This window comes from Peromyscus californicus, unplaced genomic scaffold, assembly GCF_007827085.1.
Source record: "Peromyscus californicus insignis strain IS unplaced genomic scaffold, ASM782708v3 Scaffold_7__1_contigs__length_154581171, whole genome shotgun sequence".
NCBI classification, from domain to species: Eukaryota; Metazoa; Chordata; class Mammalia; order Rodentia; family Cricetidae; genus Peromyscus; species Peromyscus californicus.
Window position 1 is genome coordinate 70,280,576 of NW_026294595.1, and position 17,260 is coordinate 70,297,835.

Here is a 17,260-nt window from a genome sequence, read left to right on the forward strand (position 1 = left end):
AGCTGGAAACTGCTTTTTAGTTATCGTTTTCCTCTAGGCTATGTGATCTCCAAGCGTGGGAACCAGAGGGGAGATAATAATACTAGACTAGGTGGAGCTTGAGCAGAAGTGAGAAGACTAGGTGGTGGTTCTTTTTAAAAAGTAAGTATTGTTTCTGGTAGTGCAATGAAAGATGCTTTCGAACTACCCAGGAGAGGCATTATTTTTACAAGGTTCGTAATGGAGTGTCCAGCGGCGCCGTCCTACTGTAATGCGTGTCACATAGGGAATTAAAAAATAGCTCTAGCCGGGCGGTGGTGGCGCACGCCTTTAATCCCAGCACTCGGGAGGCAGAGCCAGGCGGATCTCTGTGAGTTCGAGGCCAGCCTGGGCTACCAAGTGAGTTCCAGGAGAGGCGCAAAGCTACACAGAGAAACCCTGTCTCGAAAAACCAAAAAAAAAAAAAAAAAAAAAAAATAGCTCTAGTGAACTTGTCAAATACAAAATAGCAGTTCAAGACAAGATCTGCATGTATAATCGGTATAGATACTTTGTTTCTCCCTAAATTTGGAAAGCGATATGTACTTACAGATCAGTTACATCTGGTGTAGTCAGATTTCTGCGCTTTAACAGCAGCACGTGTCTGGAGGACTTTGGTGGGCAGCTCAAGTCTAATCTAAAGGCGTAGGTGTAGAACCCAGATATTGGCATCTCCTGGGATCGTATTAAATATGCAAGTTTTCAGCACTTGTGGCTCCCCTCTCCCCACGCCCTGAGAGTCTAGGGAAAGTCTCAGGTGATTGATTTGAATATTTATTAAAGTTAGAAGCTAACTACCAGCAGGTAGACTAGCAATAGCAATTAACTAGCGTAGTTAGGTTCCAGCTTCTACCAGCGTTATGTTCTTACAGATATTTCAGGACTGCCTACTAGTGTGGCAGTATGGAGTATCATTTTGTGTTGACATTTGTTATGCTTTTTTTTCTGTTGGGGAAAGGATGAGAATAGGTGTGTTGCAGGAAAACAAAACAAACGTCTGCCTCATGCTATGGGAACTGAGACCACGACATGGTTTAATTCTGACAGCAGTTCGGTTTTGTTTTTGAAATGAAGTCCCCATATGCAGCCCAAGTTGCCTGAAATTTATAATTTAGTCCAGGCTGGCCTTGAAGGCCTTTGTCAGCCTCTTGATGCTGGTATTACAGGCATGAACCATCAGGCCCAGCCCCCAGGGCAGCTTAAAGTACTGATGACAAAGAACATTCATTTTACTAAAAAGGTGCAACCTGGGGTTAGAGAGATGACTCAGGGCTGAAGAGCATTTTTTGCTCTTGCTCACAACTACCTGTAACTCCAGCTCCGGGGGATCCACCTTTATACATGTAGCACACATTCTCATACACAAACACATGTACACCATACATATACATCTGTCTTTTGCATGGTAGTGGAGACTGGGCATGGAAATATGAATACTAAGCTGTAAGCCAGGATGTTGATGAGTTAATTAAAATATAGACAATGGGAGTGTGATAAGGGTATATGCGTAGAGGAGAGAGCTACAACCAGGTGAAAAAAGGCTTGGCACAAAGGTAAAGTGTGGTAAGGTGATGCTGGTGTCAAGTTGTTAGGGAGTCGTGTGTCATACTGAGTTTAAATGTAGACAATAAGGAGTGTAACTGAGTTTTAAAGTAGTGACAAACGATGGAATCCTTTTTTTCTCAGCACTTTATTTCTGGGTGTAGTCATCTACTGTATATAAAATAATTAAAGTGGCATCATCATTTGATTTTTTTTTTCTTTACAATGCTAGCAACTGAGCCCAGGGCCTTGCATATACTAGCGAAACACACTACTAATGAGCTATGTATCTCTAGCCCATCATTTAATAACTTTTAATACACCTACTTGGTTTCAGAACTCCAGAATGAATTGAGTAGAATCCCTAATACATATTTTAACTATTAGCAATTCCTTTGGCATCTAGCCTTTGGGAAGGAAGCAAAATTACCTTCTATGAACTCAATGGATCATCCACTTGTTTTTTGTAGATCATAACCCTTGTCCTTTGAGACAAGATTTTGTCTCAGAACTTGAGAGCTCTCCATGGTTTTCTGTTGTGTAGCTAATCTTCACAAAGTTAGCAGCTTAACACTTTGAGTTTCTATGGAACGAGAGTATGGTTTGGCATGGCTGATTTTCTATTCAGTCTCACAAGACTGGTATCAAGGCTACACTCTGAAGCTTGGTGGCAGGGTTAGGTAGTGTTCTCTTCAAGCTCATTCAAGTTCTTGCAGCTTTTAGTTCTTTGCTCTTGTAGGACTGAGGTCTGTCTTATTTTTTTTTTTTTTTTTTTGAGACAGGGTTTCTCTGTGTAGCTTTGCGCCTTTCCTGGGACTCGCTTGGTAGCCCAGGCTGGCCTCGAACTCACAGAGATCCGCCTGGCTCTGCCTCCCAAGTGCTGGGATTAAAGGCGTGCGCCACCACCGCCCGGCTGAGGTCTGTCTTCTTGCTGGATGCTGACAAGCCATTAATGCAAAACACCCACTATGTCTTGCTATGTAGCTCACAACATGGCCATTACTTTTAAGGCCAGTAAGAGAATGTCTCCATTGTTTGAAACTTAGACTTACTTCATCTCTAGGCTAGATTTAATGAATTTCTATAAGATTTCCAAGTGAATAATCTTCCTTTTAATTAACCACAAATTAGCTTATCTGTGACTATGACATTTGCAATAATACCTTCGGCCAAATAATGTAGAATTTCAGGAGTGACATATTACTACATGTGTCTTCCTTAGTTCAGGTGGATCTTTTAAAATCCCAGTCTTATTAAAGTATAATTGGAAGTAAAAATTGTGTACATTCAGTGTACAAGGATGTCTATATATGAACACCATTCCTGTATTAGGTATCCCTAATGCAGAGAAGAGTGTTTGCTTATTCCTTCTGGGCCTTTACTTGTGCTTCCTTTTCTGCAATTTAAGGTACGGCTCAAATGCTAGTTTGTAAAGATGTCAGCTTTCTTGCCACCTCTGAATTTTGTAGCACTAATGACATATCATACTACTTTGTGATTTACTTTCTACATTTTGAGTACTGAAGCTCTTTAGTAATTTCCGCAAAGGTTCTTAGGTCTAGTCTAGTGAGACACAATACACAGTAAAACTAGGAAAAGGAATATATAATACAGGTAGGCAGCAAAGATAAATAAAGCCAATAAACTTTCCCTCTAAGGTCAAGGAAGCTGCCCAGGGCAGATGGGAATGTCCTGTTATACCACATCTGAAAGCTCCCAAAGCACTTTGGGTTTTGTACACTAGGTGTAACTGGTGTCACTGAGCGGAAACATGTAGAACATACTAGTTTAGAAAGAACAAGGATACAACCCTTGTGCAGGTTTCTGTCCCCAAGTTAGGTCAGTTCATTCTTGGTATGTTCTGAGACGTACAAGCAGGATTGGGAAAAGCTGGGCTGACCAAGGCCACCTAGGGGGTCTGTCCTAAAATTCTTTGCTCATTTAACCTAGACTATTAGCAGGAGGAATTTCTTATGCTTATATATTTTTTTTATCTTCTTGAGTATCCATACTTAAGTTTTTGGCTGTTTTTTTTGTTTTTTTTTTTTGGTTTTTCGAGACAGGGTTTCTCTGTGTAGCTTTGCGCCTCTCCTGGAACTCACTTGGTAGCCCAGGCTGGCCTCGAACTCACAGAAATCCGCCTGGCTCTGCCTCCCGAGTGCTGGGATTAAAGGCGTGTGCCACCACCGCCCGGCTTTGGCTGGGTTTTTCAATTCCTCCCAAAAGTAGCTTTCCCATTTGAAGTGAGTGAAACAATTACAAATCCCAACCTAAATGTGCTATTTTCTTCTCTTCACTATAATACACAGAGAAACCCTGTCTCGAAAAACCAAAAAAAAAAAAAAAAAAAAAAAAAAAAACAGGAAGCCAGGCAGTGGTGGTGCATGCCTTTAATTCCAGCATTCGGGAGGCAGAGCCAGGCAGATCTCTGTGAGTTCGAGGCCAACCTGGTCTACAGAGCGAGATCCAGGACAGGCACCAAAACTACACGGAGAAACCGTCTTGAAAAACCAAAAAGAAGAAAAAAAAAAAAAGAGAGAGAGAGAGAGAGAGAGAGAGAGAGAGAGAGAGAGAGAGAGAGAGAAGAAAAAAGGGGAAAAAAGAGTCAATTTTTAGGTCAATATATAACAGGAAATGTTCCTGTTTCATCTTTTAATATAAACTACTTTTTAAAGGTTTATTTTTAAAAATTATATGCATGCATCTCACCAATGTAGATGCTTGCTGAGGAGTACATATCCAGTCTCAGAACTCGAGTTACAGGCATAACTGCCTAATGTGGATACTGGGAACTAAACTGGAGAGATTTCATGATATTTGTAAGAATTTGATGTAGGTTCTTATTATTTTTTTTTTAATTTAGTGTGAATTTGTGTATAGGTCATAGGACAACTTTCAAGTGGATGTAGGGGATTGAACTTAGGTTGTCTTCTTGGAAGGAAGCTCCTTTATGGGCTGAGCCATCTTGCTGGACTGGGTTTTTATTTTAAAGGAGAGATCTCTTTAGCTCAGGATTGCCTCAAACTTGTGAATCCTCCTCCTCACCCTCCTGCTTGCTGGGATTACAGGTGTTTGTCACTGAACCTGGCTGATACTTTTTCTATCCTCAAACACTGGGAGTCTAACTATGCAGCCTACACATGAACTTGTGAGCCTCATTCCTCGGCACCCTGATGGGATTACAGGCATGGGACCCCATGCTTCAGCTCTCCTGACACTGTTTTGACAAAAAGAACCAAATCTTTTTCAGAAGATTGTACTTACCTATAAAAAACCCACCAAAACAGATGGCTTGCAAGGATGAATCAAGACTGACCTTGACAACAGAGCACTTTTTTCATCTTTATATTTAAGATCATGAGAAGCAATCAATAAATGCTAATAATATCCAAGAATGAAGAATCTTAAGTTATAATTATAACACAATAAGACACAAAACAAAATTACAAAAGGAAATTTATTTCAAAAGCATAAGGGAACATTTACATTTAAACAAGGGGATAAACAGGTGTCTTGCAGAAGAAAAAAAATGTATTTATGGCATGAAGATTTTCTTCAAATCTCTGAAGCAAAAAGAACTAAGTTATGCACTATTGCCTAGGCAAGGGAAAAGGAGCAAAGGGAGGAGGAGGAATGCAGTGAGCTCTGCATCAGACATGAGGTCAAGTTATTTCTGCTGAGTTTACAAATACACTCAGACAAGAAAAAGGAAAAATTATACTATGTTCAAATTTATATTGCTGTAGTCCAATTCATTTTTGTACTCGAAATGGCGTTAGACCGTGGCTGATCTATCTCTGAGGTCCATACTAGATGGTCACAGTTTTCAATTGGCAATCCCATGTTCCTATGTCTGTTCAGATTCCAAGGAAGCCTAGGTTCAGCTCAGTCTTGTGGAATGTTCAGAGATTATTGCCAGCACTCCTTAGTCAAGCTGACCAACTTCTTGTGCTCACCTGTATTATTCTAGACTTCTAGAAATATTATCTCCATAAATATGTGCAGTAATTCTCACAAAGGGGTTTTGCTTTTTTCCCAGTGTAGAAGTAACGGCAATGAAGACACCTGTGTAGGAATCAAAACCTCAAAAAACAAAAAAACCCAAAAACAAAAACAAAAAATTAATAAACCTACTAGCAATGACATCTGAATATCTAATTTGAATAGCAAACTTGGGGAAGGAAAATTAACTGTGGAACAAAAATATATAAACATTCAAATGAAGAACAAAGGGTCTGGGCTACTAAAATGCCCATAACATGAGACACTCCACAAACCTCCCATTTGTTGTTTTAATCTAAAGACTACTGGCTAACTTATACAATAATCTGATTAATAACCTGAGAAGTTAAATTTTGAAAGTGGCAAAAGCAAACTGAGCATCTTATTTAATGGTACTATGTCATCAAGTCACTTCCTGGGTAGCCCTGGTTATTAAGTCTCCAAATCCTAAATTACACTATCACATCCTCTGGGAACCTGTATGTACACTATATCTGGCTGTTTTTCACCAACAAGGGTCTTCATATTTGTCTCTGAAAAACAGCCTTTGTTTTTAGTTTTAAACAATAATAATGATGTAAGTATGACTGATTCAAAGTCCTCCCTACTGGGGTAAAAACCTAGATACCAAATCAATAGTGGATTTAGCCTCAAAAGGATAATCACTATGTCAGATGACCCATTCCTAGAATTTAAAATATTGATTTGTTGTACACTCAAGTTCCATAGCATGCATATATACACACAACATATGCTTATGTTTGTATGTATATTATGCACATGTACTCCCATTCAAATAATAAGACCCTGTGTTCAAAAGCTATATCCCCAAAAATGGAGAAGAGTGAAGGAAGCAATGCAAAGCACTTACTGCCTCCTAAAAACCTAATGTCACTTGTACACTGTAAGAAGCTGGTGTTTAACTTCTGAGTCTTAGTAGGAATGAATGCTACAACAGTGCCTAGCAGCTTCATTAGAGATCAGTGAATGCAAAAGGTTAAGACTGATTATTACTCTTCTCCATATATTGGGCAAAAAACTAACAGAATGGGGAGGAAAATAAGTAATCTTTCAAAAGTGAAGAACTTTACCAGACCTTGAACTAGACTGAAATTTCCATTAGACTCAGTTCTCAATAACAAATTATCAAGATGTTTAAAAGCAAGATTCACAAGATGAAGTCTGATAATGAGGATATTGCGAAAACATGTCAAGGCTGCAGACAAAGCATCCAAAAATATTGTTGTGGTTTTACCTTGGACACAACCATGGTCTGTTACAAAAGTAGATCATACATACAAAGGTAGAAAGAACATTAGTTTTCAGCTGAAGGCAGCAGTCTTTTTTAAAGGGACATCCCCGGCAATCCAATGAGTAGTAGATTTAAGAATATTAAGCTCATGACAATGCTGAAGAATGTGATGTCGTACTCAGTAGAGTCTTCCTCGACTACGATTTCCTCGTGTTCCCCAGCCTCGGCCTCCTCTACTTCCCCTGAAGGCTCCTCTCTGCTCTACGAAAAAGCGAACAATGTTTAGGTCTTGCTCAGGACTTCATGGTTCAGCAAATAGAAAAAATACAGCTTGTAGTTCTGAAAATGACAGCAGGCCTAATGAAAGCTAAAGTGGTATTCTGCCCATCTTCAAATTCATTCTGTCCATCAAACCAGGGTAACACTTACAGAGGCAGAGAGGTAAACAGCAAAGTGCCAGATACTTCAGAGCAGTTTGATTAAAGCTTCTCATAAGCAAAGTTGTTTCAAAGCGACAATGTTAGGATAACCACACTGGTAAGTTCTTATTTTGGTGCCTATTACTATCAAAGAAAAAAACTATAAAAATGTTTACACTTACACAAAAATCTCTCTGGTCTTTATATATGAGAAGTACCTTACTATCAACTGTTTTGGACAACGAGGCTGTACTTTTGTAGGTGACACACAGGTGGTGTCTTCTGTTGTGATTTCACCATCCACAGCACTGTCACTCATGTTAAGTGCAGGTTCAATGCTGAGCCTCTGCATTCTTTCATGGGCTGTATGAACTCACAGAACTGTCACAAAGCCCCCCCCCCCCCCCCCCCCCCCACACACACACACACAGAGTCAAGGCACACAGGAGAATAAGACCAAGAAGAATTAGCTCAAAAGACTCTCTAGTGAAGAACACTGTAGTTATCAGTGAGGCTAGACTGTTCATCATGGCAAATGAAATCAATCTCTTTGTTGAACTTCCTCACTGCAGCAATCAAGGCTGGCAATTGTCTTTCTGATCCACAATCTTGGTGTCTTGAAAAATACCTTTTAGGTCAATTTTACAATCCATTTTTAAAATTTTTGCCATTATTGCTTATTAGATGATTTTCTATGAATCTCCCTTTTTCCAAAGAAGGAAAAAGAATTCAATTCTGAGACAAAAGCTAACTAGACTTCTCCAGTCTGGTCAACATTTTTCTCTGTAATACAGTGGATTTGCAGCGACTGTGGGGTCTGTACTTGTAGCCAGCTCTCACTCCTTCACTTCTTATTTAAGGAGCATGAGCTTTATTCTTCCTTCACTGCCTCCACTTCCTTTCTCTCTGGCATAGGAGACAAGAGTTCCACATTACTAAACTACATATACCTAGTCCACAAAAATAATTTTCTTTAAATATCAGTACACTTAGCAAACTAATGCACAAAATTATTAGCTAGGCATTAATTAACTATTAAAAACCAACCTTTCCATTTTTTCAATAATTTTTTTCTGGGGTATGAAGGATGCACAAAACAATTTTCTAGCTTTTCAAAGGAATCCAAACAATAAAATTTCATTTTTAATACAAAGAACAGAGTTGCTTTCATTGTTCAGCTACATATGAGTTGTTAAACTCTGTGCAAAAGTATCATTACAGTCTGTCATCTATGTTGAGCATTTCTTTTCGATGTTCACTCAATGCAGCTACTGTTAACATACAGGGTTCCACCCAAGTTTCTTTTTTGGTGAGCTTCATTCTAAAGGACAATTTAGCATTTTAACAATTATTCCAATGATTTCTATAGTTTCTCTTAACTTTTAAGTTTTTATTAAATTTTTTTGTGTGTGTGCTCTGAGGATCAAAGCCAGGGCTTTGCATAAGAAGGCAAATGCTGTAAGCTCCATTCCTAACTGCTGGAAAAAAAAAGTTCAATTGTGCCTAAGAATATGCCCAGATCCTGGAAAAGTCTCGTAGAGAAAAAGCACAGCAGCAATAACAAACTGTAGGATGTCTAGTACTCCTGGCCTATTGGGGAAACTCCATGAACAGGAAGGAGACTCAAATGAGCATCTATCTTACAAACAACGTGATTGAATATGTTCTGCTCAAGTGACTCATCTGTGGGCACCAAACACCACACCTGACAAGAAAAACTATCATTTGATACTGATCAGTGATAGAAAACCCTTTAAACTGTCATTGTGAGAACACAGCCATGCTCCCCAGGGCAGTGTACAACACTGGCAGAATTAACCCTTACTTTCTACACCAGTGGGGCTTTGCAGGCTACTTTGCCTTTTAATCACAATGAAAATTACTGAAGTAGCTCAAACCGTGACCCTAATGTTGAAAATTAACTTCTTTTTTTGAGACAGGGTCTCTTTATTATGTAGCTTTGGCTGTTCTGGAACTTGCTATATAGATCAGGCTGGCCTTGAACTCAGAGATCTGTCTGTCCCTGACTTCCAAGAGCTGGAATTAAAGGTGTGTACCACCATATCTGTTTTTTTTCCTTCCACATTTTTAATAATAACACCTCCACTTTTATTTATTTAAGACTGAATTTTGTTTTATTTTTTGGCAGCTTTTAAAATTAAAAATATAATCACATCCTGGTTTACTGGCATACAAGCTAAGGTGTCACATTTTCTACATTTGTTCTTCAATTTCTATCAGGCAGAGAGTTCTATGAGACAAAAATCTTCCTGGAAACTCATAGTAGGAATGTAACCGCCCAAGTGAAGAGGAATACTTTTTTTTACATACTGTGCAAAACCTCATGGCTACTTTCATTCATGCTACATTCTCATAGCATCTAACTGCTGATTTTCAGATTGGTACAGATATCACATTAAGTCAAAAGTTACCAGAAGATAATATCCAATATAATAAAACAATGAAGACTCCTTTCTGTTTACAAAATGCTCTCAAAAATATTCTTACCTGAAGCTCAAAAGAACTCTACTATCCCTGTTTTTCAGGTAAGAAGCAAAGAGACGCACATTTATATGCAGTTAGATAAATACCATTCAATATATCCCCTAAGTAAGTCTTTAAGAATTCATTTAATGCCATGAAGTGGTGGCACATGCCTTTAATACCAGCACTTGGGAGGCAGAGGCAGAGGCAGGCAGATATCTGAGTTCAAGGCCAGCCTGGTCTAAAAAGTGAGTTCCAGGACAGCCAGAGCTGTTATACAGAGAAACCCTGTCTTGCAAACTGAAAACCAAAACCAAACAAACAAACAAAGAACTCATTTACATAAGAGGGTTCATTTCTCAATCTAAAGCTGGCTTTCTTCAATCTGTCTAGTCAACTGAGAAATTCAGGCACTGTAGAGGAATTTACTTAATGTCACCATTATCTCACTTGGAAACGGAAATTGATGTAAGTAAAATACGGCTCAGAATATACTTAGAAACAACACTGCAGAATTAACTGCAATTAGCAATCAAAATCAACCAATCAACTGTTTGGCTGCTATTGTTATGATTGTTACTGATGTTGTTATTATAGAGACGCAGGCTATAGTGATCTAGGCTGACCTCAAACCTGCTGGCTACTTCTGCCCATTCTGATCCCTCTGGATACAGGGTTTTGTTACTCAGCCCAGGCTTGCCTTGAACTTGTGATCCTCCTGCCTCACTTTCCTGAGCACTGGGATTATAGGTATGTGTCATTATACTCCATACATTCTTTTAAAAAAGGATTTATATGGTGAAAAGCCAGTAAGAGACAGACTTATTACTAATTCTAGAGCCTTCAGAGAGAATGGACAGGTGGGAAGTTCTCCTAGCCAAGGGGAGTGGGGTAGAAAGCAGTGGCACAAAGATTTCATCTTGGGTAAAAGAAGACAGTGTAACTAACAAAGCATCCTCCTAGCCACACAATGCTCCACCATCTGACTCCATTTCTATGGCTTCTCTTTCAGCTAGCCACAGAAAACCAGAGTATTTTCAGCAACAGGCTGATAAGTCCCGGAGACCCTCTGTACCACATTTGTCAGAGTCATGTCTTTCCTTTCTTGGAAAGTATACACAATGGCTCATGACAACTTCCTGTTTCTGCTGGTTCCTCTTACTACAGCAGGCATATTTTCCGTTTCAAGTGCTTAGGTGCCACATGCTTGGTTCAGTGAGCCCACAAGAGTTATAGAGAAATGGGATATAGTTATTTCCCCAGTGGCCCCCTTTTCCAGGCTAACTCAGAAAAGCGACCTAACAGAACTATGGTACTATATATAATTCACAATTAAAAGCACGTACCACTTTCTACCTAATCTCTTGGACTGCTTGTACCCAAACGAAAACGCTCACCATAATTAAAGTTGCCCAAATTGCTGCTGTATTTCCCACTAGGAGGATTATAAATCTGTCGGGCATCCCTTTTTGGTCCTCCTGGAGATTTCTTGGGTGGTGAACCTGAACTTGTGTCTTCACTGGCTCTCTTTTGCCTGCAACAGTGGGGAAAGCAACAATTAAAAAGCACTGTAGTATGCCAAAAGCTACACCACAGTTCTAAATCAGTCTGTGAGCTGTAAAAGATCTGCTAAAGAGGAAAGTCACGTCAGAAAGCAAGTAGATAAAGGTCCATGCCATCACAGTAATTGCTGGGTTATACAGTTATACAGGAATTACCAAGGGCATTTACAAGTCTTTAAATTACTTGAAATATGTGGTTTCAAAGACACATGCAGTCCTCACTGTGCAAAGCTGTCGACAAAGTCTAGTAATGTGACAAGAATGCAAACGTAACCAAGCACTCCAGGGTTGTACACTACTACCCTGTTTTGTAAAGCCCTGGAATGAGACTTGTACCTTAACCACCATATTTTAACACTTTCCTGAGAATCATTTCGCTATCAATGTTCTCAGAATTTGTTCTCTCGAATCTCTTTAATATCCCATTTCTTACCCAATCTCGACTTTCTGTACAGGTTTCCAGGACAATGTTACTGTGCTCTTATAAGAAGGAGGAATGTGGAAGAGATCCTGGAGAGACAAAAACCAGAATCAGCCAAGACTTCTAATGGATGTGCTGTCAGGGAGTAGTGGGCGAGGAAAGAGGCAGGAAGACACATCTTAAAGATTCATTTTATGCAAGGCCCTGGGTTTAATCCTTCACATTGAAAAGAAAATGTGAGCCAGATGGTGGCTGCACATGCCTTCAAACCCAGCACTCGGGAGGTAGGGGCAGGAGGATCTGAGTTCAAGGCCAGACTGGTCTATATAGTAAGTTCCAGACAGCCAGGGCCACACAGAGAAACCCTGTCTTGAAAAACCAAAAAAGTGAGGAGGAAAAGCTTTCATTTCTTGTGCTGGCAGCTAATCAGAGGCCCAGAGAAAACTGTGTAAGAAAAGAAACTGGGGGCAATTTTATTGTAAAGGACAGGGATTACTTCCACTAATATAATTTTGTTTGTGATTTAAATTAAACCTCAGCTATTTTTTTTTTCCTTCAAAGTATCTTCAAATTTTAGGATGAGACATCAGTATTTACCAACTTCAATGAATAAAGCCAAACAAAATAGCTTCCATTTTGCACAAAGACAGTCACTAGGGTGCTTCAATTTACAGAAAACAGTTATTACTGTTTTTGTGCTGGTGTTTGTGCACATGTGTGCATGTACATGGAGGCCTCACACTGATACCAGGGGTCTTCTTGAGTACTTTTCACTTTAGCTTTTGAGACAGGGCCTTTCACTGAACCAGACTGGTTTGCCAGAAAGTTCCAGGGATCCTCCCATCTCTGCCTCCCCAGTACTGGTATTACATGCATGTGCACTTTCCCTGGCTTTTTACATGGGCACTGATCAAACCCAGGTAACAAATGGTAGCAGATATATATTATAAAGCTTTCATTAGCAGTTGTAAGTTAGGGTGGGGTATTGACGTAGGGTGGTTTCACTTTGTTGACTAGGCCTGTCTTGAACTTGTGATCCTCCTGCCTCTACCTCTTGAGTAGTGGAATTATAAAGCACACCACACATTCACTGACTTCTGCTTTGAATGCCTTTTCACTTCTTATCCTGGAAACATGACACTCATGCTCCATGCCTAATGACACTATCATTGTCCCTGCAATGCTTTCCTGTTCTTTTGGATAAAAAGCACTTTCTCCATAGCATTTCTACTACATTAGCTGAAGTCATACTTGTCCTCACTTTATGCTTTATCTCTGGGTGTTATAAATACACTAGTAGATATTTAGGAAAAAAAGAGGAAGGTAATTATAAATTAAAGGCAAGGTACCACTAGCCTGCAGCACTGAAAGTCTGAATGAATTACACAGCCAAGTTTACAAAGAAGACCACAGGAAAACATTTCATGTACTATATAGCACCTGCCCATTACTACAACAAGCAGTGCAAAGTTTCACTGATGACTCAAAAAGACCCAATAACATTAAGACCACTGAGGGCTGCAGAGATGGTTCAGTGGTTAAAAGCACTGGCTGCTCTTCCAGAGAACCTGGGTTCAATTCCCAGCAACCACATGGTGACTCACAACTATCTATAACTCCAGTTCCAGGGGATCCAACACCCTAACACAGATGCCATGTAGACAAAACACTAACGCATACAAAATAAGAATATATCGTTCTAAAAAAAAGTCAAGTCTTCAAAAACAAAACAAAAACCCCACCAGAAGTTTAAGCTACTGAAATGTCTAAGTCTACTTCTATCTGCTGACTGCTTTGCATGGCTCTCTCAGCTTTTCCAACCTTTTAAATTCAGGTTAGCTCGAAAAATGTCACTTATTATTACAAAGAAGTATAAAGTTTTAAAATTAGGAAGGCAAATATTCGGAATGAAATTACATCTCCCTACTGCAGATACATGAAAAACCTCTTGTACTGACTCTAGTTAGCTGGCAGGTTAGGGAAAAAGGGACTCACCTTGATTAAAACATTGATATTATTTGTTATTTTCAATGCAACAACTTTTATCTTGTTCTGTAAAAGGAACAGAAAATTAAAATTCAGTAAGTTCTGTGTGTACATCCCATTCTGCATGCAACCAGATTCACATCTCTAGGTAGAGAATTTCTAGGTAGAGGTTTAAAGCTATAGAAAATACCACCCTCCCCTCCCCATTTCTCTACCCTAAGCAAATCAACCAAGCTTCTTTTGGCAGGCTAGAAAAAGGATGACCTGCAATTTACCTGAAAAACACACAGGGCATGGAGTTATGTAAGAATCGTCTTAAAGGAAACCAGTATAAATTACAGAAAGTTGTAATGAAAACTGGAAAGATTTCATTAGGAGTGGGATGAAGCCTGGTTTTATTATGAAGATCAGGGAGACCCAAATCCCAGCAAGAACCCACAAAGTCTGTCATGGGACTGACAACTTTTGTGTCCTCAGCCAGCATTCTTACCTCCTCGGTTTTTAAGGCCTCGCCTGTTTTACCCTGGAGAGCCAATCGGAGTTGTCTGATATAAACCTGAAGGCCCCGTGCAAAGTATTGCAACCTAAATGACAAAGTAGTTAATCAGTAATTCATCATTTCAATTTTGTTCTTAAATAATCTACTGTGGCAGAGCAATCCACAGTGCAAAAATGGCTACATGAACAACAACAAAAAGAGTACTTTCTTAAGTTGTTTGTTTCTGATCAAGTATTTCATCAAGCATTTGAAGCTGAGATGGATTCTTGCTATGCTGTCCAGGCTGGCCTCTACTGTGCCCAAGTGATTACTGTACCTCAGCTTCCTAAGTGGCTGACACTATACAGAGTCTGTGGGCCATGATGCCTGTCTAATCAAATAGTAAACCACTCCCAGTGGAAAAGCAGAGGCTAGTTAACAGGTGACAGTGTGGCTCAAGCATGCAAAATGTAAGAAGTGGGTTTATTAATGGAATGATTCTATATAAAATATCCTTATGAAAAGCAATCACTAGTTTTTCTAGCACTTTCAACACCGTTGAATATTATCAACTGTGGATACAGATAACTGATACCTACTAGGTGCTGGGCATTGTACAAGCTTACTCATATCCCTACTGTCATTCAAATTTAACACATGAGAAAAGTCTAAGGAGTAAAGTGGTTGGGGACCTTGCCCAAGGTCATATGGCAAGTGAGAAGAACCAGAGTTCATTTATTTGAAAGTTCACTTCCCACCAGGGATCTGTGACGTCACATCTGTGAAATATTCACAAATTCGTGTATTCTGGACTTCTCATCCTACTCCACTATATATGGAAGAGTAGAGAGAATCAGATATTGTAAAACAAAATCAAAACTCAGGGAGCTTCAAGATTTTTCACTTTGCCAAGGACTAAACCAACTTCCATCCTATATTACCTGATTTTGAAATCTTTGAGCTTTTCTGCATTCAATTTGGCTGTTAAGAAATCTGGAAGTTTTCGGCCCAACTGGTGAAAACTGTACAATAGACATTCCACATAACTGAACTGCAGCTTGGGCTCTTCATTACCAGCGTTCTCTCCATTTTCTGCTTCTTCTGGAGGGAGAGGCATATACTCCTAAGACAGGAGAGACCAGATGTTTGCAGTCTGTTCTAAAGACTCTCGTTTTGAGAGATACCCATGTAATCCTAAGGCATGGTTTTAAGACATAGAACACTAAAAACAGACTAGAAATTAAGCTAGGATCTATTGGACCAACGTTCTGGCACATCAGCTATCATTATTAACCTGGTACAGATGCCACCATTAATAACAAAAGTAGAAATAGGTAACTTTAGGCACTAGGCACCAAAGTTCAGAGACAAGATTCATTGTACACCAAGACTATATTCTTAATGAATTAAAAGAATATTTTCTAAAGTCCAACTCTTTACACTGAAAGTGTGACAGAGACAATCAATGTCAGCCTTACAACACCCCAGTAGATATTGCAAATCTGGAAGCAGCAGATGTTGAATGTCTCCATATATGCCAAGGGCCTAAAGCTTACCTCTGGCCATTTATGTAACTGCTCACATCAAATACAAGAGTCCCTCCATGATGCTGATAATGATTTTTATCAGATGGCTTATTTTCTCCACAATTACAACTTAAAGGACAGACTATTTCCTGGTTGCTAAAGCTACTTGACCTTAGGCAGCTACCTAGTTGGTGGCCTGGAACAAATGGCCTTTGCGAGCCAACTACAGTTCGTAGCCTATTTAGCACAATCAGAAGAGTTAGTGATACTTTCTTTTTCACGGACATATCATTTTGATTTGGGAGCAAGGGGATGATCTAGTCTCTAAATCGTGGGTGATCTTTATGCAAAGCACCAGCAACAGGAAATACCAAGATCCAGAGACTTCCTTACAATGGAATTAGTAGAAATCACTAGAATTAGTGTTCAAGGCACATTTCAAAAGATAGTTTTTACCATGTAGAAATTAATAGTAAATTAAGTCTTTAAGGTTATAAACTGACCACACACAAGGAAAGAAGAAAGCTCTTACCAGTAACTTATCAAAGAGTTTTCTTAAATTTGTTTCTAGTTTTTCCATGTCACCACAAAATGAACTCATCTCTGCCAACAATTTTAATACCTGAAACATACAAATTTACCATCAGAACTATTTTTAGATGAGCATGGGCTAGGGAATGAGAGTAATTCTATATAGCTTTAAAGGACTGTGCTTATTTTCCATTATGCTTTTCAGAATCATGTTAGAACTGGAAAATTCCCTGGAGTTGAAATCTTACAGTTAAACATTAAAGAAAGTAAAGGCCCTTCGTACAGTCATAGGGTCTGTATCTGAGCAAATCTAGGTCCCCTAATTCCCAATACAGCTGTGAGAAGCAAGGAAAATACACATGACTCTTTCTACTATAGGCTCACAGTGACAGTATACTGAAAAACGATAAATACATTAACCTACCAAGCACTACTCAGAATCTGCAACAGCAACTAGTCATTCAAATGTAAGGTGGGTTCTTACTATTGAAGTTAGGTCTAGGTAATATCTGAAAATGCTAGTAACTGCCAATATCTGGAAAGTTTATCCTGCTCCATCCAATTTCAGACTGATCAGCTTAGTCTAGGACATCTGAAGCAAACTACTGTGATATATACCCATAATCCCTGTGCTAGAGGTTGTTGAAGGAAATGGCATTCTGCATTTCCAGGTTTCAGTCAATTCACTACCATTATGGCTGTTCAGAGTCTAGCTCTGTGCCACGGGTTGTGATATAAGATTGAGTCAAGTTAAATGTGGGAGGAGTGATACTATAAACACATGAAACACGATAGATACCATGAAAACTGTGTCTGCTACAACTGAGATCCAATGCAGGAGGGTGTTCACTCCATTGGAGGACAGGGGTAAAGGACACATGGTGTTAATCTAGTTTATTTTTAACACTTGTGAATTTGTATGTATGGGCATGTGCCTGCACATGTGGAGGTCAGAGGCCAACTTACAGCAGTCAGTTCTCTCCCTCCATTATGTGGTTTCTCGGGACCAAACTTAGGTCATCAGGCTTGGTGGCAAATA

The 17,260-nt window shown here is 39.3% G+C and overlaps 1 protein-coding gene and 1 long non-coding RNA gene across 8 annotated transcripts in view; one reads left to right on the forward strand and one right to left on the reverse strand.

Annotated features, from left to right (window-relative positions):
* Nucleotides 1-5,732, forward strand: LOC128101807 (uncharacterized). The gene is made up of 2 exons (XR_008215190.1): nt 1-141; nt 4,629-5,732. It is a non-coding gene; the product is annotated as an uncharacterized LOC128101807 (long non-coding RNA).
* Api5 (apoptosis inhibitor 5) overlaps nt 5,000-17,260 on the reverse strand; it is a 24,949-nt gene continuing 12,688 nt past the window's right edge. For 3 of the 7 annotated variants that reach the window (XM_052725198.1, XM_052725197.1, XM_052725194.1), the window contains exons 8-14: nt 16,223-16,312; nt 15,106-15,287; nt 14,177-14,270; nt 13,696-13,752; nt 11,713-11,789; nt 11,115-11,251; nt 5,000-7,075 (exon numbers count right to left, since the gene is read on the reverse strand). In XM_052725198.1, the coding sequence (XP_052581158.1) occupies nt 6,993-7,075; nt 11,115-11,251; nt 11,713-11,789; nt 13,696-13,752; nt 14,177-14,270; nt 15,106-15,287; nt 16,223-16,312 (720 nt within the window). In that variant the 3' untranslated portion in view covers nt 5,000-6,992. Of the gene's footprint in view, nt 7,076-11,063; nt 11,252-11,712; nt 11,790-13,695; nt 13,753-14,176; nt 14,271-15,105; nt 15,288-16,222; nt 16,313-17,260 lie in introns of all 7 variants that reach the window. The other 4 variants (XM_052725199.1, XM_052725195.1, XM_052725200.1 and 1 more) reach the window with 2 other exon arrangements.